General features: G+C 37.8%; 5 protein-coding genes across 5 annotated transcripts; 3 read left to right on the top strand and 2 right to left on the bottom strand.

The window, feature by feature from the left end:
- The first annotated feature begins 411 nt into the window (after positions 1–411).
- Positions 412–1,283, top strand: FA14DRAFT_30613 (uncharacterized protein). The gene has a single exon (XM_025502159.1). The coding sequence runs from the start codon at positions 446–448 to the stop codon at positions 1,172–1,174; it is 729 nt and encodes a 242-aa protein (XP_025351521.1). The 5' UTR covers positions 412–445; the 3' UTR covers positions 1,175–1,283.
- Positions 1,284–1,986: 703 nt separating this feature from the next.
- Positions 1,987–3,994, bottom strand: FA14DRAFT_193159 (uncharacterized protein; the record flags this gene model as incomplete). The annotated part of the gene is made up of 1 exon (XM_025501981.1): positions 1,987–3,994. The coding sequence occupies one exon, from the start codon at positions 3,992–3,994 to the stop codon at positions 2,114–2,116; it is 1,881 nt and encodes a 626-aa protein (XP_025351520.1). The 3' UTR covers positions 1,987–2,113.
- Positions 3,995–6,387: 2,393 nt separating this feature from the next.
- FA14DRAFT_128532 (kinase-like protein) lies at positions 6,388–7,446 on the top strand (the record flags this gene model as incomplete). The annotated part of the gene is made up of 2 exons (XM_025496868.1): positions 6,388–6,668; positions 6,792–7,446. The coding sequence occupies 2 exons, from the start codon at positions 6,388–6,390 to the stop codon at positions 7,444–7,446; spliced, it is 936 nt and encodes a 311-aa protein (XP_025351519.1).
- A 149-nt stretch (positions 7,447–7,595) lies between these two features.
- Positions 7,596–14,997, bottom strand: FA14DRAFT_184064 (alpha-1,3-glucan synthase; the record flags this gene model as incomplete). Its single annotated transcript, XM_025501363.1, has 3 exons — positions 14,441–14,997; positions 11,432–14,352; positions 7,596–11,344 (listed from the first exon to the last, which is right to left on the bottom strand). The coding sequence occupies exons 1-3, from the start codon at positions 14,974–14,976 to the stop codon at positions 7,596–7,598; spliced, it is 7,206 nt and encodes a 2,401-aa protein (XP_025351518.1). The 5' UTR covers positions 14,977–14,997.
- Positions 14,998–18,479: 3,482 nt separating this feature from the next.
- FA14DRAFT_162866 (uncharacterized protein) lies at positions 18,480–19,050 on the top strand. Its single transcript, XM_025499780.1, has 2 exons — positions 18,480–18,517; positions 18,621–19,050. Exon 2 carries the CDS (start codon positions 18,661–18,663, stop codon positions 18,919–18,921), a length of 261 nt encoding a protein of 86 aa, XP_025351517.1. The 5' UTR covers positions 18,480–18,517; positions 18,621–18,660; the 3' UTR covers positions 18,922–19,050.
- The last annotated feature ends 654 nt before the right edge of the window (positions 19,051–19,704 follow it).

Below are 19,704 nucleotides of genomic sequence, written 5' to 3'. Positions count from 1 at the left end.
CCATAAAGCCATGTTTGCGAAACTAAAACCAAATCATACGCTAAATATACCAAGAATCATTTTACAATGCTTGCTCTGCGCAGCGTTTTAATTCAGACACCGCTAAATTGATCTGCAGTATAAGTTTCAAGAACATTCTTTCCAGTGAACTAATATTTATATTTTTATTTGGTAATGCATGTATTTGTGTGGCGGCGGTTTTGAAAAAATAGGTATAGCGATCTGTATATCCCCGAAGGCCTTTCGGTTCTGGTTTTAGCAGGAGATCAAATCTAATCCTTCGTATACGTTCTGATATTGATAACCCCCTTTCTTTATTCATGTCATTATCATCATCGACAATTTTTATTCTTATGGATCTGATAAATCACACAGACTTCTACTTGGTAGTCTAGATTTTATGTCGGAGAGTAATTTACCTTGTCCTATAAAAAGATATCACATAATGGCTCAAAGAGAGACGAGGAAGCAAATCGTTCTCGAACAATTATACTCTGATATTCTCAAGCAGGCTCGTACGGAAGAACATCAGAGTTGTGACTCAAAATTTTACGAATCGTGTTTTTCATATAATTTCAAAGATGAAGAAGATGGTGAAATCTTCGACCTGTATGCAAGCCGAGAAACAGATCAAGTCAAAAGTCGTAGTCACCACAATTATCCACCTCTCTCGATCAAACTTATCCCACCATCTCCAACATTTCGCTCAAGGGAATATAGAAACCACTATGCAAGTTTTTCTCACGAACAGCATTCTGTTCTTATAGAAAACGATATTTATTCAGGCATTAAAGCAGAAGAGGAGAACGTAAACGAAAACAGTGTTCCTGTATATAGCCACACAGAACCATATTCAAGTAAAACGCATGTTCAGCATCGTAAGCGACAAGTGGTAGAAGCAGCAAGTGTTATACTCCATATGGCTGAATCAGAAAATATGCCGAAAGAGATAAAGCAAAAACACAGAATATCGTGCGACTTATTCACTTCCTCCGATTTTACCGATCTAAATCAGTCTTGCATTTTGAACGATGGTATATTATATTGTCGTGATTGTGATAAAGAAATTTTACAGGGTGGTGTTCGGTGTAGGATTGGGGAAGATACTGCTTTTTTCCATCGAGATTGTTTCACCTGCTCACACTATAACAGTTTTCTATGTAGAACAGAATAATACTTCTTATGTCACTTATCTCACATATCATATTTTACACGTCCTTATTCTATTCCTGATTTCATGTAATTACTTCTATACCTGAACAGTATGCTCTTCACAATTGCTCACACATACGTTTCAGCATCGAAATTACAAATCTGCGATGATCATGATTCTTCGTTCTGCGGTTCTGAGCATTTTATTAGAATATTAATTCTGCATTGACTTGAAGAAGCAGCTATGACGCACGATTTTGTGTTGAATTTATAGCATGCTTATGATTATCTAGATCTTTGATCCTCTGTAAAGCACTTCGGGCTTGATAAAGGTAAAATCCACTGAGTCTATATTCTCCTACTATGAAAGCGCTTCGAGCATGATCCGTTAGAAAGATGATATCATCTAGTAAAAGTCATTTTACATTTCTCGTACTTGAATCCGGAAGACTCGGTTCTCTATCCGGACTGACTCTCGCTTTATCGCCTATGGTCATTGTGATCGGGCGTTTCTTACCGGCTATATATACAGATTTATCCTTGCTTTACATGTCTTATATCAATTAGCGATCGAAAAAATGAACAGGTTTATATTTCAATGAGCTTTAGAGAGTTGAAGTAAATAAAAGTAAGGTATTGCATGATGATCTCTATTAAAAACATACTTGTTGTGAAACAATTTTCAAAGCTTTTCGACTGTATCCGATGAGACATCTTAAATCAAGCGTTCCAATTCTCCAGACTCGCTTCGGTTGATTAAAAAAGAGACAGCCAAAAGGTCTAGAATTTGATTTTCAATAGGTATGTAAACAGAACCTATGTAAAAAATTGTTACGCGCCATTGCAGAAGCCATCTGATATTTATTCAAGCAGATGTCTTTCCAAAGATAAGGACAGACAGGCTGCCTTTTTTTCAAAACAAAGTATTTACAAATAAAATTTCAAGTATTTAGGCATTTTCTCATGTCTCTTTTGTCAGCGTCGGACCTTGAATAGTTGCTTCGAATAAAGCAACGAGGCTTTTAAATTGTTCGGAGCTTAAAAAGCAACAAGTAGATTCCGGCCGAGTTTGCGAAGCACGTTCAACACTATCTTTTACGACTTTTATTAATTCCAGATATTCTTTAAATTTTATCGTATATCCACTGAGAAGGTTTATCAGATATTCCTCTTTTGAAATTGAATGTCTTGAGGATGGTTCTTGAATATCATCTTCTATTTCTGAAGGTAATAAAAGCAAATAAACGACAAACATTGCTGCATAATTGAGCATTATGAAATCCGTATCCGGCATATGGACAAGAGAAAGAGGATTTATCGAAACAATTTTTTCCAACAGACCAATTGCGCTATCAATACATGCTTGATACGTACGTTGAATCATTTCAGCCAACGCTTTTTCGATTGATTGAAAGATGGTTTGAGGAAATGTTTCGAACCAAACTTCAATGCATTGTCGAAAAGCGAGAGAAGAAATATGTAAACAAATGCTATTACCCAGGATTTCAAATCTGATCCAACCTCGATCATTTTCAGTTGCTGATAGATACACTTCCGATTCTGCTTGTGTTCTATCTTCTTCTCTTTGAACAGGAGTTCTTGAACTTCTTTTCGATTCACTTATTCTAGATCGCCGTCTGCGCCAACGATATTCCCATGCTTCCATTTCGCAAAAAAAGGCCTCTAAAAGTGCAATTTGTTCTCCCGATAAATTACGTGATCTACCAAATCGACCTGGTTTATATTTTTCGAGTAGGTCTCTGTATTTACTTTGAATTGAACGACCTTCAACTGTCGCACAAAGTTGCCAATCCGATAATGAAGTCGCACTTCCAGCTGCAAATCTTTCTAAAGCTAGAAGTGGCGGAGGAGGAGATGAAGAAATCGGAAAAGGTAAAATAAAACCATCTTGATCCATTATTTCATTTATCAAAGGAACGTAAAATAATTGAAATGTACTCCTTTGAACATAATGAAATAGTTGAATTCGTAATATATCTCTTGCTTCTTTTTCTGATAAAGGGCTTCCATTGCTTCCACCTGTTCTAGATATGTTTGCAATTTGATCTGCATATCCTACATACAATTGAGAATAACCATCATCAAGAGCTTTCCAAACGGTAAGAAGATGAAGAGCAGTTAGTGTTTCTAAACTTTGATCTGCACATCCAAATGCACGTATTGCGAGTGAACGTGTATGCATTCCTAAAAGTTGCTCTTCTTGAGAATTTGTGATTGCATTGCTAAATCTTGATGCAAGATATAAGACAGTTGAAAGCAGGAATGTTGAAGTCCAACGTGTTCCAGGTAATGATAATTCTTGTACAGAAGGGATTGCTCCTGCCCACGGTTGTAAGTATGAATCGTAATATAACAATAATTCTTCGCACCTCGCTGACGAGATTATTCCTAAAATTCGCGGATCAGGATAGATGTCAAAACGTACGACAAGTGGTGAATCAGCTACGATTCGACCGAGTACAGGTTTATCTCCTGTCAGAGGACACAAATGTTGTCTTAAAGTGGGATGATAAAGTGATTCTCCAATCCTACTTGAGATGGGATGTTCAGATGATTTAACATTTATATTCTGCGTTGCACCATTCTTTTTGTTTCCTTCTCCAAAATACATAGGTATAAATCTATGTCCATTTTCATCTTGAAATTTCTTCAAAATTCGCCAAAGTGAACTTCGAAAAGGTTTTGCAAGTATATCTTGAAATTTCACGAATTCATTATTAGACATTTGTTCTTTGTCTGCGTCTCTATTTCGAGAGAAAGAAGATGAAAATTTAAGTAAAGGTGAATTTCCTGAACTTATGATTTCATTCCTTTTATCCATTGATGAACCTGTTGATTGATTTTTATGTTTTCTTCCTCTTTTATTTGTTGGCTCAAATCTACATTGTAAGCCATTATTTTCGCATCTTTGACAAGCACGAGCACTATCTCCAATTTTGCAAATCACTTTTCTTTGTCGACATTCCAGACACGCAGCTTTCACTGACGATGAAAAAGATTTTGAATTAGTGTTTGCCGTTTCCAGACCTCTGCCAAACATTTGTAGAGAAAGAAGAATACATTAACCCCCTCAATCATAAAATTGCACGGGCTAATAATATTCTCGCGTCTTTTAAAGATCGATATAAAGTATAAAAAAATGTGATGATGGCGTAGAAAAAAGAGTTCGAATAGTAGAATTTGATTTACGCGCTACACGAACCATCAATTTTAAGGCACAAGCGTATAAAAAAGGTCTAGATTCTATTGCGAGCTACTGTATGATCTTATACTCCTGCCCGTCTTTTACACGCCCCAGAAGGATGCAATCTACATACTTGTATTATCTTAACGCTCCATCAAATAAGGATCTATAAAAATAATTTAGTCAAACCAAAGTCTTGAATCCTAGATTCCTTGAAAACACTTAGAGAAATATAGAGTTATACAGGTATTTCGCTCAGTGGATCCTTCTATATATTTCTATAGAACCACAAAAGTTCTTCACTTTGATGTTAAGCAAGGAGATTGACGCATAGACGATTATTCTGTAAGCACTATTCACAGGCCAAATTCTTCTATTTCAGAAAGATTTAGAGGATAAAATGTAGAAAGAGTGCAAAAAACTATTGAAATTCGAAAAGCTGGAAAGAGAAGTTCTCCGTGTAGATAATAAAGTCATTAAGGCAAGATCTAGAACAAAGAGAATTCCACAGAAAAGGGATGATCGGCTGCACAAATTCTTAAGTACTTATTTTAGTGTTTTTCCATAGGTACGCAAGCCTCCTTAAATTCTCAGCTTAGAGAAGGAGAAAAAGCTTCTTAACGTATACAGCTGACTCATTTAGTGCCATCTCTGCAGATTTAAGTACAAACTATGTTGATCCATTAAAACACCGAGATTCACCGAGACATGATCCGCTATATTATTATAGACGTATATCTGCAGAAAGAAAATTTAGTGCGTACAAAAACTTTACTCTTGATTTGTTTGTTATGTAAGTAGGGTAGGATTTTTTTCCAGTCTTGCCATGGAACTATTTTTAGGAAACTACTAGCTTATTACCCTACCTTTTTTTCGTTGACCCGGCAAGGGCTCAGCGCCAATTTTCGTACGCCGGAAACATAGTAAGCGGTGGAGCGCTGCGCAGCGCAGCCGCTTTTCAGTCGGCATAAGCGGCAGCTTATAGCGGAGATGTGGATTTTCACGCGTTCTGCAGCGTTGCCCGCCACGCTAGGCTTTTATACCTCATTTCAAATCCCGAATGTTTTTACACGACATATATGTTTAGCTACACTCAGGATGTTTTGTATTTTTTTTTAATTCTGCTACTGCTTCTACGACCATTTTGTGTATGTCGATTACATCTTGTTTTGATAACGGTCTAGAGTGGCTGATGGTTACGTACGCTGTCATTCTGCTCGAATGTTAAACAGAGTTATGCTTTGCGAAGCTGTTGCGTTTGCTATAGGATGCCCATTCATTCCATTGCTGCTGACGGCCAGCAAGCATAAAGAGGCGATAGGCAGTTGAAGTCTGCATTGAACTATGTATATATATGACTTGGAAAAACTGTTTCCATTAGAGGCTGAGTATGTACAACAGGGTAGCTTATAAATATAGGTGCCTTGTACAGAAGGTAATCGGTTGCTTTTTAGTACAGTTGCCCTAAAGCTACAACCTTCAAAATTCACATGAAGCTATTAGCGTCAATTCGGTGAATAAATCCAAAAAAAAAAATCCGTCGGCGCGTACGGGGTTTCTGGATCATGCGTCTCTGGTAACCTTGCGATCGACCATCTGAGTTCTTCTTGAAACTTACACTGCAGATGAATTTCGGTTTTCGTTTTTTGGTGTCTAAAAAGTCCCAAGAGAACCGTGCAGGGCTAACTCAGAGCATTTGCCGTACTACAAAGAGATAAAGGGGGGGGGGGGAGAAATGTAAAAAATCCTCTTCTTCCATTTAGCGTATTTTAATTTTCAGCCGGACTTTTGGCCGGTACGTTCTAGAGTGTGTATAGTTTGGCTGATAGACCGGTTTCTAACGTGTAGTGGTATATGTAGGTTTTGACAATCTTATAAGCATCATTTTTCTATACCTGCCCATTCCATTGCCTATTGAGGCTGACATTTCTATGATCGCCATGTCGAAAACGATCGCATATAAGGAGAACTGTATTGAAGGTATTTCGCCTACGGTAATATCATATGACACGGAAGGATATCCGTTTAGCATGTCTTTACTGGGAAAGTATAAGCTTGGAAATATAATTGGAACAGGAGGTTTTGCCTTTGTAATGAGCGCTGCAAGGATTAAAGACGGCTTGAAGGTAGCCATTAAATTTATACAAAAGCGAAAAGTATCAAAAAACGGATGGGTAAATAATGAACGATTAGGCAAAATTCCAAAAGAAGCTTTCATTTTGCAAAAAGTTGATAGCCCTTTTATAATCAAATTCATTGATTTGGTTTCAGATGAGAAGTACTTTTATTTAATCACTGAGCACCATAGACCGTGCAAAGAAGAATGTAGGAGTAAAAAAGAGCGACAAGCTGAGCCGAACCAAGAAAGTTGCAATATCGTTTGCATTCACAGCACGAACGAAGCTGGACTTGGCCCTTCAAAAGCATTTTCAAGCACTATATTACTACCAATGCAATCTGAAACCTGTCTTTATCAGCAAATAGAAACCAATATTAACGAAAAAAAACTTACAAGCCAAACAATAACACTTGCCAAAAGTATTCCACAATACCGTAAAGGTATTTCTTCTGATTTATATGATTGTCTGGAAACTCAGACATGTTTACAAGAAAACACTGCTCGATGGGTTTTTGCACAAATTGTTGAAGGTGTTTATGATCTGAACAAGCAAGGAATATATCATCGTGATATAAAGGATGAAAATTGTGTTATAGATCAAGATTTCAATGTAAAGTTGATCGATTTCGGTTCAGCAATAATCCTTACGGAAACCGAGAAAAATTCATTATTCAAAAAGTTCTACGGAACGATTCCTTTTGCTTCTAGTGAGATTTTAAAAGGGGAACTTTATCGAATTCCTGAAGCAGAAGTGTGGAGTTTAGGTGTACTGTTGTATATCATACTGAACGGAACACTTCCATTCACGAATACCCAAATGGCAATCGATGGAATGATTTCAGAGCCGCGATTCGTTTATAGCGATGAAATTTCAAAGCTAATTACTCGTTGTCTTCAAACTTCTACTGAAGAGCGCGCAACTCTAGAGGAGATTCGACAACATCCTTGGGTAAAAAGAGCCTGGTTTTAGACAGTAAGAGCTTTATTGTACTATACCAATCTCGATTTCAAATTTAGATGTTTGACATTATGTATTTATGAGCTATCGGACGAGAAAGATGCTGAGAACTCAACTTGAAAAGTCTATTTATATTTCACCTAGTCAATTTATAGTACATTTCAAGGCTTGCTTAATTGTTCCCTTCTATAAAACAAAAAGAATCCGCTACAAACAGTAGTATTTAAAACAAGAGCGATCCAAAACCAAGCATTTTGTATGCCTGAAAAACCTTCTAAGACTAAATTTGGGAAAACTGAACCGGATTGTAAAGCGTCTGGAGCACAAGCACGAGCAATTACTGTCATTAAAGCTCCAAGAATTTGTGCAGTCATAAGGGTGAAAGTGACGTGAAAGCGTGTCATTGTTGCTAAAAGTGCCATTCCAACGCCAACAGATTGAACGGTATCTAAAAGACCTAGCCAAAGCCATAAACTTCTTGCTACCAAACCTGATGCTATATAACTTCCAGTCCAAGGAAGCCAAAGTGCCATTCCAGAGACAGCCCACCAAATTTGTGCCCAACGTGGTGCTCCTAATCCTGCTGCTATGATTGGCAAAAGCCAAGAATGACTTTTGCTCAAAATTGAAAATCCAGACATGATTGCAATCCAAAGAAAGATGAAAAAGAAAATTGCTAATAATGCTATTTGCCATGAAGGCGTATGTTTGCTAGACCATAAAAATGACCAATTACGACCTGTTTGAGTGGAAAGGAAGAAGTTTTGGACGATTACCATCAAGAAAAACCACATAATCACTTTACGACGAATGACAGTTTTGTAAAACGAAGGAATTGAACCAGGCTTCCGACGGTAATAATCTGAAAGGCCATAAAAGATCAAAAATGCAAACACCCAAAGTGAAACACAAATTGGTATGCAAAAATATGTGACGGATTGAACTTGAAGATCTGAATTTGGATGAATCGTATAATTCTTCACCAAATTTGAGCCCCAATACCAAAGAGCGCATATATAAATTTGTTGTAAACCTTGAAGTAGACAAGCGCGAAAGATCCATCTTCGAACAGGAGAACCACCTTCATCACCAAAATTGAGAGAGAAATAAAGTGATCCGGAAGCAGAAGCAGCAGCATAAAGACCTGTAGCTATGCTCTGAATCCATCCACGTTCTTCAATAGAAATTCCATAATGTGCTAAACCAATTGAAAGGAATGCAAAACTGTAAAGAATAAAGGGAATGGATAAAAGAATATTGAGTTGAATCTTTCGGAATAATAACCAATAAATCATAGTCGAAAGAATATAAATTGAACAAAGAACATAAAGTTGTTCGGCTTTTTGACCAATTTGACCTGCTAAAAGTGTGATTTGATAAGAATTTGCAGCCATTATTTGTCCTAAAGCTAGAATTAGAGAATACACTGGCCAATCACCAACCCTCATTTGAACGTATTTAAATAATATCCCTTGAAAACGTCCTGTTTTTCGTTCTGATACTTGCGTAGACTCAGATCGATCATCTTGTCTAGACCATCGACCTGTTCGTTCACAATCACTATTTCTTCTCGAGAAACTTTTCTCTGTACTGAGAGAGGAAAAAGGTCTACCTATAGCACCTAAATTCAACTTCGCCTTAAGCGTTTCAGCAAACCATTCACGTTCAGAATCGATCAAGAACTCTTCGATGCATGTACTCGAAGCTTTTATGGCGGGCGAAGAAGAAGCTTGATCCAACTTACGACTAAATCTTGAGAAATATAAATCGTCTGGATCGGTGAATTGAGCGTCGACGTTTTGCAGTAAGTATGCGTTTCTACGTGCTGAATCACCTAAAACAGCGTTTGCGTCGAGTAAGTTTGCAGAAGATCTATAAGATGTTAATTGAGGTAAAAATGCAATTTCTTCTTCGATCGCTGGAGTTTCGGTATCGTCAGTGTATTTGATCAAAGAATTGGAGGAATCTAATCGTGAAGATTCGAGTGAACCATCAGTGATTCCTGCTGGTAAAATGTCCGTTGAAGATGAAGCACCAAAAAGTGTTTCCCTGACAAGCTTTGTTTCGATAGCAGGTTTTCTATCTTGGGTCTCGTAATCAAATCGATCATTATTACTCTCCTCCTCCTCTAATGCTTCAAAGAAATCTTCGTCACTAATTTGACTAGAACACTCTATATCTCTTTCATTTTGAAGCCGTAAAGGTGAGAAAATCGATGGCACAGCCGGTGGAGGTTTTCGCTTGATATTCGAAACGAAAAGTCGAGAAGGGATAGGTAAATTAGATTCAAGATCATTATTATTGTAACTATCTTCAACCACATTTGAACTTGTGATTGGATATTGAATTTGATTTTGAGAATCTTGAATTTGGTTTAAGAGCTTGCCGCCACATTTTTCATGAATACGAATAGAGTTTGATTGTAATATTTCTAAATCTTCCAACCATTGTGCAACAGGGAAACGTTGTTTAGCAGCTCTAGCACGCATAAGAGCACGAATATGTTTCTTACAAGAAAGCGCTTCTTCTATTGCTTGTTGAAATTGTCGTAAAAGATGAGAAGTTGACATTGCTTCAACCGTATACCACCAACCAGGCATATTTCCTAAACCACCAACACGCGCACCAACGCCAAGAGCTCCTTTTCGTCCAAATTCTACAGCCACCAAACCAAAAGGTTCATCACGAGAAGGAATTAAAGCGAATTCAGCTCCGGCAAAAACGCAAGGAGGTAAAGCTGTAAAAACGGGTTTTGAACATACTCTTTTTGGATATTGTTTCATAAGATGATCAAGTTTAAGTGCAGCAAAACGTCCGTATAAATCAATGATTGGTCCAACGCAAATCAATTGAACGTTTGAATGTTGTTTTAGGATCTTTGGAAAAACATCGGCAATAAGATCAACACCTTTTTGTACTGACCATCTACCAACAAAAACGAATAATTCCGCATTTGAATCAACTTCTAAACCTGCCCATCGTTGTGCTTCTTCGCGCAAAAGAGGTCGTTTATTTTCAAATTCTTCTTGGATACAAATTGGCTCTTGTAAAGACGTACTTCCTTTCCATTCACCAACATCCGTTGGATCTGGATTAGGTAAATGTCCAACTTTTTGTAAACCCCAAAAGATTGGATAGCGTAAATGAACTCTGCTACCATATTTCTTTGATACTCCGACTGCGCCAAAACCGCGTTGATGGATACGTAAATAACTTGCTCCTGCATGAAGTAAATTAAAAATTTCACCAAATTGAACGTATTTACGTACAATTTCGATTGTTAAATTGAATACCCTGCAAACTTCTTCGCATTCTGCTGTTGTTCTCATCGGCCATAAACCCTGAAACTCGGCGTTGTGTAAAGAGAAACAACAAGGAATCGTTTGTGGTAAAAGATAAAGAGGTGCAAGGCAACCGTGATAATCATTGATATGATAAAGATCAATAGGAAATCGACGAGCTGTATGTGCTATACATTGATTCCAAGCCGAATAATAAATTGCTGAATTGATATCATCCATTCGTGTTGGATAAGGTTCTGCTTTTGTTTGTTGTCGAAAAATAGGAGCATCCAATAGCACATACGTAACATTGTTCAAGAAATGATATTGAACTTGAATGCTATAATCAACTCCAAGAATTGTGACACGCATTGGTTCGGCAGGAGTATCGATTGGAAAATGAACATCACCAATGCAAGGTACAACCCAAATCAGATTTTGATGACCAAGAGCTTTTCCCATTAATTGTGCCATTACACCCATTCCTCCAATTTTTACTTTGATATTCCAATCTTCTATATCATACTCGATTGTAGCAATTAAAGTCGTTCTTTTCCGTTGTTGTTCACTTTGGTCGTAACTTTCTTTATCTTTATTCAGAGATCCACTTCTGCTACGGCTAGAAAAACCTAATTTTGACAAGGTAGGATCAATCAAATGAAATATTTTACCTCTTTTAATACCTCCTATACTTTCGATATCTTTTTCATTTTCACCAGAGTCGGAAAGTATGATGCGTTTACTTGGTTGAAGACAGTTATATATCCGTTGTAGAGCAGGTGGAGTAGAAACTTTTTCTTGTAAAGTTGAACCTAATTGATTGAATTTGACTTTGTAAAAGCTTTTAATAAAAGCTAAAACTGCTAAAAATGCCGAAATGAAAGGGATCAAAGAAAATAAAGAAAAGATGATCATTTGAATCAGACTTGAACCGGTAGGCTGTAAATAAAATTTCATCGTTGCATCGTCGATGTGTAATGCCCATGCTGGATGCATCATATCTGGACTTTGAGTTATATTGATATAAATTGAGCTTAATGAAGAAGGAGGAAGTCTATCAAGGACCATATCACCATCAATATCTCCCATAACATATGTTTGATCGGGTAAACCATCAGGATTCGTACCCCAAACGTTGAATTGACCTATAGCAGGCCATTCATTCATGAATTTGTAATACCAAACCTTATCTTCTGATCGATATTGAACTTCATTGTTTATCGATGCATCAAAACCATAGTCGTTATACGGTCCGTTCCAGTATAAATGAGGAAAGCGCTTCATTCCCACTTCTTTTTCTAGATCACCTTCTTGTATCATATCACTTGATCCAACTATACGATTGTAATACTCTACACGGATATGAGTACCTTTCCATGCTTGTTCTTTCGTGCCATTCCAATCGAGAAGGGTGATATTCGTATCTCCACCACTATAAGGCATCCAATCGCTATAGGAAGAACCCCAATTAGATGTATACCTCCAAAGATCAGCACCATCTGCGTTATGCGCTAAGGTGATAACTTTATTCCCAGATACCAAAGTTTCGCTTCGTACCAAAGAAGTAGAATAATTTGCAATACGAGGAAAAATTACTGGATTATTCTTTGTTCCAATACGAAAAGTGAATTTATCAATTGAGCCTGTTGCATTGATTGAGATTCGATGGATACCATGTTCTACTCCACTTAATTGACCTGACCAAGACCATTCTGTAGGCGCAGCATTTTGCAAATGTTGAGAAGTTGTAGGGATCATTTGAGCTTGACATTGAACAGTATTTTTAATAAGTTTTGGTAACCTTCCAGAAACAGTTGAAGAGGTAAACTGTAGTCTTTTTGTAACAGAACCACAATCTATAAAACGAGAGAACAAAATTGTCACTGAAATAGTTTCGCCGATTTGTGGATTTTCTTCTTTTGCAAGAATTCTTGAATCATGACCATTTCTTTGATCTCCATTTAGATAAAATCCTGTAACGGTTGCAGGAGGCATTTCCCATTCTTCGATCGGAACGAATGCCTTAAAATCAAAAGAGTGCATCTCTAAAAAGGGTAAACATCCGTTTGTACGGTTTAGTGTGGAATTAAACGTTCCAAGAACTTGTTCTGATTCTTGTAAATCAACGATTTCATAAGGGTGCAACAAATTACGCAATCGTGTTGAAGCTGGGAAAGGGCTCAAAAGTGCTTGAGTTTGAGGAGATATTCTCGTATCGGAGCAATTGAAATAGAAGCTTTTTGTGGATTCGATATTTGTCCATAATAACCAAACAGATGTAAGGCTATTTGTTGTACCATTTAAAAGATTCACACCAGGAATGTCTGAACGCATCACTGACCATAAACCTTGCTCTGTAGGAACGCCGCTTGATCCAGGCAAAATGCTTTGCCAAGTCTGATTAGATAATTGTTGAAGCCATGCTCCATCTTGTAAAACGGTGAATTGAGAACGTAAAAAGTAAAAATGTTTGAAAATATTTCTTATCGGAGAAGAAACATCTCGATGATCATATGAAACCTTTTCATCCTTACAACCATTTCTTGCTGATTCAACAGGGAATTGATAATACTGCGTAGAATCAAGAGAATAACAACCGTGAGTTTGCCAAGCGCCTGCTGCTGACATTGGTTGACGTCCAAAAATGTAATTGCTGGCTGTATTATCAAGAGTATAAAAAGATTGCTCCTCTCCCCATAATAAAAGCGGTATACCGGGAAGTAAGAGTGTCGTTATAAAATTTCCAAGTAATTGCTTACGTATACCATCTTTGATTGCCGGCCAACGAAAAACATCTTGATTCATTGTACCGTACATGTGCCTAGGATCAAATTCTCCGGTGTTTGGATTTGTAAAGTCATTTGTGAGTAAAAAAGTGTTCCACATATCAACAAAATTCGCTGGAGCATCATAACCTGCTTCCAAATTACCGTCCATAAGTAAATGTCGGGTAAGGGTACGATAAACTGTATAATGAAATGCAGCTGCATCATTTCCAGCTTGATCAGCATTACGAATGCTATAAGATTGGGTTGAATGTCCTGCTTGAATTGCAACATTTAAATTTGGTGGAAGCATATCAGGCTGTCTTCCACGTCCTAAATAAATTGAAGCTAAATTATTTCCACCAGTGATTTCTCCCGGCAAGAAAAAATTCTTTTTTCCATGACGAGCAGCACATTTACGCATCCCTTTGTTCATTTCTCCTAAAGCATCTACTGTTGCTTGCATTGCTTTATCATAACGATAACCATCTATATCCAATTGAGCAATAACAATGCAAAAGAAATTTTCTAATTTTGCACGTACGCTCGGTTTCCATTCTCGTACACGATCTTGTACACTAGCGAATTTTGTTAACTGACGCCTATAATCCGGATAAATTCCAAATGCTTCTGTATCTCCATATTGATCGAAATCGCTATTTCTGCAGCCTTTAAAAGAGTTAACAACTTCTTCATCGACTGGAAAACCAGTCTCGTTCCAAAAACGAGGATATTGACAATCTTCGTTCCAGGAATTGTCAAAGATGAAATCATGATAAACACGATCTGTTTTATAAATGGCTGTATGTTCTTTTGGAGAGAAAGGTACGCTAACGTTTAAATATCCTTCTGCGCCTAGTAAATCTCCTAGTCTGTAAAAGAAAAATGTTAGGAACATATGCAAGTAATGAGCTTTCTCTAATATACTATAGATTAAGGGCTTAATAAAGTCTTACTCACGTGGCAAAAGTGTTATCGAGAATCACATACATTCCCCGTTTATGTATTTCATCGATTGCCGTTTGCCATAGGGCAAGAGTGCCAAAATGAGGATCCAAAAGTGTTAAATCGACGGGCGAATAACTATCATAAGTCCAAGGTAAATTTTGGAAAATTGAACCTGCAATATATAAGCCTTTTATTCCCATACCTTCTAAATAATCCAACGTATCAATTAGACCTTGAACGTCACCACCATGTCTAAATTGCGTTGAACGTGTATCTCTTTCAAAATGTGTACCGTTTATATCGTTATTAAATGGATCTCCATCTACAAATCTATCCATCAAAAGGGTATAAAACGGAAATCGCCAATTTGTCGGTGAAGGTGTGTATTTATGACCTTTCCGTTCACCCCAAAAATTGATTGGCGAGTGGGCCGTACGGTTTGTGTTGAGGTTATAAGCGACAAAATCTGGATCATAGTGAAATGTAAAAACTATTTGTGTCAAATATAAAAAAGTGCCCAAAAGAAGCCACCAAAGATATGTGAACATGGCCGGTTAAAGACTTTTGAGAAAAAGCATGAAATGTAAAGAGGGAAAGCGACACCAATGGACAGAACATATCAATGTGTTTTTATATCATTTCAAAAAGATTAGTATCACTTCTTTTCTTAATTCAAATTCAGTAAGCAAAGGAAAATTTGGGCTTTTAAGGACTAGACCACTTTAAAATTTAAAATTATTCCGATCTTCTGGAAAATGTTTGTTTGCAGATCCTAATGTGCTCCAAACACAAGAATTCAGGGAAAAATATTTTTGTGGCTTGAATAAGAAAATCGATGACACTTTTAAAAAAAAAGAAACAAAGTCTCCTGACGGTGAGGCCTCTTAAATTTTATGCCAATTAGTAACGGAACAGATCCCGTGTGCAAGATGTCATATAGACTAAGCATGCTTTTATTAAATTCATGGCGTGATCAGGTGCAGTAGAATATTGCAAGCGCGATTTCTCTTAAGCACAATTCCAGCATTATATATAGTATTTGTAAACAAATAAACAAATGTATAGACATAATCCAGATGATAGTGTAATGAAGTTCACTTTCCCATGCCATGTATTAGCAATTGAACGATCTTCTAGACTCTCTAAATCTCTCTCTTATCTTTCAAGAGATCTAGAAGCCTTCTATCATGATATATATAAAAAAGATTCATACAGGTCCTGGTCGAACCTGAAGTTTGGCTTTGCTTGCATGCAGGGTAAATCTTGTTTATAGTCTCGGCTATACCTAAACAAATGGAGCCCGTACCTAAGCAAATCATTTTTGAAGGGTTCAAACAGGTCTTCTATTTTTTCACACGATAACAGCGTAAAAGTGACCGATCTTTTATTTTGCACACATTTATGCATGTCAGTAATATTATCTCACCGTACAGCACGTTCGCCCCCGTCACCCTATAATTTCAATATGCATGCCATGTGCAGCTCAATAAATGATCGGATCTGCATACATGTGCGAAAAAGCCAATGTGTGTAGTGCATACTTTGGATTATATCTTTTCTGCTCCACGAGCAGCGCTGTGCAGCACTGCGCGGCTGAAATACCCTGCTTATAAAGTCACCGAATCTGATTCGGCGATTTGAGAAGTAATCAGTATTTTAGTGGTGAGATATATAAATTTTATTAGTTACTAGTACCTTTCAATGCAAAAATGCGTATCTTTTTCTTGCATTATTTTATTCTTTTTTCTTCCTTTTTTCTTTCTTTATTTCAAGCCACAAAATAAAAATTATTTCTCAACATCTCAAGTGTTTTGCCGATCATGGTATACATGAAAAACTTATAGAATCCAGAATCATCGGTCCACAAACGAGTAGAAACTTAATTTCTGTTCTACGACGTCAGGCGTGCCTGAAAAATGGGTAATCGAATGTTCATACAAGTATTTTTCTCTAAAGAATCTTAGAGCTAATCTCGGAGCAGGAGAACATTATCCGATTTCTTCCAACGTTAATTTACTGTTGAGGAATAGGCCTAGAACTGACTTGAAATTTTATGTAATAGTTGGACCGCCTATATGATTGGAAAGGTAATCTATCTGGATCGTTCTATTTGACGTATGAATGATTCGTGTCCAAATCTCATCTTTCTTTGTACATTTGACACGTTTTTGAGACTCCGATATTGATTCTCACTTATGTCGTAAAGGAGGCTCGTGCACTTTTAAAACCTCCGTGCACTTTCAATGCTACTTCATTTATTCCAAGAAAGGATCTAAAATTCATATGTACGTAAAAGGCGTCAGAGGCGTCAGAGGCGTCAGTTGCTCTTCTTTTTCCGTGCCTGTCCGTCGTACAGAAAGAAGAGAGCCACTCACTCAAATTATATACACAAATGCATGCACACGCTAAAGTACTGATGTAGAGATCGTTCAGTCTGCAATTTAAATGCGTGCTAAGCAGCCCATTTTGATCAAGCAAATTTTTTTTTTTTTTTTTTTCCAATTCTTCCCCTTTTTGCCTGTTGTTCAATATAAACAGAGAGCTGACACGCGTTTCTACACTTGCCCACACAAAGCACACACACGCACACCCACCCGCCAAATCGTACGTACGTACATGGAGAAGATCACTTTTGAACGCTTGTCATTTGCCTATTTTTTAGTCTGCTTCCTTTGCTGGCATTTGATTATTGAAGATCAGCTTGCCTTTTTTTTTTTTTTTTTTTTTTTTTTTTTTTTTTTTTTTTTTTTTTTTTTTTTTTTTTTTAATGGTGGTTGTTCCTTACTTTCTTCATCATCACATACAGCCTATTGTTCTGCTAGACAGTTTGATGTGTTCGTCAATCAGTAAAGTCCCTTCTTTTGACGAGTTATCGTCAATAGGGAGCAAGCAAGACCAATCAAATAGTCAAGAGAAGGTGACATTGCATAAATTGGTGCATCACTCTTACTGATCTTTGAATGCTGCGATGGACAAGATTTTGGCTTCTTTGCAACTTTCACAAGATCATAAAGTAGTATTTGGCAAGACATTCGCTTGTTGTTCGTCAAATCTTCACAAAGGCATACACGCACTGTTTGCTTTCAATTATACCTAGCATCTTCTTCTCCCTGCTGTTGAGAAGCAACAATAACAGCAATATACCCGCCACATCTCAAACACTTCATCTCGGTAGCACCCCAAAATTCAACTTCGAACAATCCTTACGACCTACATTTTCTTTTTTTGCTTCTTTCAAAGTCTACTCGTATTAATCTTGAAGCACCCTTTCATTTATAGAGCGCAACCAAACGCGCTTATGTTAAGAGAATATCGGTCTAATAATCAATCTGTGATTTGTCTAGCACTCGCGACCGTTGTCTGGTTTTGTGTCGGGTCTACTTCGGATATCCTGAAGGCAATTTTTTCCAATTCGTCAAAGTGCGTACACACTCTCAACGCAGAACGCCAGCTCGAGAAGCTGCATTTCTGCCGGGCACTCGTCGTCATAGCTTTGAAAGGTGATACTAGCCCTTTGAAGAGAATGACTCTGAAAGCTTCCGCTGGCTGCAGAGCTGTAGGAAACGTGTGAAAAATCCGATCGAGGCATGAAGTAGCGAAAGGTGAATGTGAGATTTACACGCCATCGAGATGATGCAGCAAGGGTTTCTTGTTAGGTATATACATTTTACTTGCTGTGCGAATCAAAAAGCTATTCTAACTCGCGTGCTGCGCGGAAGACGTGGAGGCTCTACTGAGCGGAGCTTGTTTTGATCGTGGAAGGGTTTTCTAGAATTGTTTTGTATGCATACATCATGACTACCTTACAATCTACCAAAATCACCTTTCGGTCACGACTCATTCTTGGTTCGGATAGTTTGATCAACCTGACATAAAACATCGATGAACGACTGAGCGGAGCTTGTTTTGATCGTGGAAGGGTTTTCTAGAATTGTTTTGTATGCATACATCATGACTACCTTACAATCTACCAAAATCACCTTTCGGACTATCACGACTCATTCTTGGTTCGGATAGTTTGATCAACCTGACATTAAACATCGATGAACGGCTGTAATTGACTACGAATAGACTATGACTGCCAAATCGGTGTGTATTACATGCGATAGCTATTTTGCATTTAGGACAGTAGAGACTGATGTAATCGCGTCTCTACCTTCCTGTCCTCATCGCACTACTACACCGACTGAAGGTGTTGTACCTAATATCGTCTGACTTTTTTCTTCGTATTCATGCATAGACGATATTACCACCCAAGAACTTCGGACAATCATACAGTCTTTTGGTCGGAACTGACTGAGGCTGAATTTCAGAACTTGATAAGTGAAGTGGACTCAGATGGAGTTGGTACAATTGACTTCCCGGATTTCCTAGCAGTGAGAATGAGGGAAAGAGAAGACCGTGATAAGGGCAAAGAGATCGAAGATGCTTTCAAGGTGTTGACCAAGATTGCGATGGATTCATCAACGGTGTCGAATTGCATAATGTTATGATCAAATAAGGTGAACGTCTTACAGACAAACAAATTCGATAGGGATGGGAACGGGCGAGCCAATTATGAAGAATTCCTAGACATTCATTATCAGATTACGCCATTATATTTCATCCTCATTTTACGGACCCACCACTGTTCGTGCTTCTTGCTTGACGCTATTTCAAATTGAAATGCAAAACACCACGGAACAGTGATTTCACGCATTTCTCAAAACACCTTCCACTCTGCATTCGGTAAAATAAATCAATGCCCATAGCAACCCTTCTTCTAGGTAGGCGTTTCTGTCCGGTAGAAAGTTGCCCGCTATACAGAAAATCAATTGAACACAATACTTTTAGCTCCGCAGGACTTCCTGAAGTTGAGAGAAAAGGCACCAGTTAAGTTGGTACCGCTGGCTTGCATCTCTCAAACGCCGTTGTCTTCGACAATACTTTAGCACAGATCAATGCAATCGGAGCCTTTTCCTCAAGCTTCGGCCAACGTCGCGTTATAGAAGTGACGCTATGATGCGTCATACGAATATCAATTTTGCTTCAAGTGCTATCGGGCTGATTTGCGAGACCAGTCCCAAGGAGAGGCGGTCAGTCAGACTCGATCTTGTCAGCAATGAAACTGCATTTCAACTAAGATATGGCTACAAACTTGTGCACCTAGGTGTGGAGCTACGTTCTGTTCTATTGTACCAATCAAACTCACATTCCACTTTCAAGGACTTGCACGTCAGCTTTCAAGGACTTGCACGTCAGCTATGCTGCCAAACAAAAGACGCTGTGATCAGAAT

Source organism: Meira miltonrushii (genome assembly GCF_003144205.1).
Source record: "Meira miltonrushii strain MCA 3882 unplaced genomic scaffold FA14scaffold_16, whole genome shotgun sequence".
Taxonomy (NCBI): Eukaryota; Fungi; Basidiomycota; class Exobasidiomycetes; order Exobasidiales; family Brachybasidiaceae; genus Meira; species Meira miltonrushii.
This window is presented reverse-complemented; position numbering and strand designations above follow the sequence as displayed.

Coding starts and splice junctions, on each gene's coding strand:
- FA14DRAFT_162866 (XM_025499780.1), top strand. CDS start 18,661: ATGCATAGACGATATTACCACCCAAGAACTTCGGACAATCATACAGTC.
- FA14DRAFT_30613 (XM_025502159.1), top strand. CDS start 446: ATGGCTCAAAGAGAGACGAGGAAGCAAATCGTTCTCGAACAATTATAC.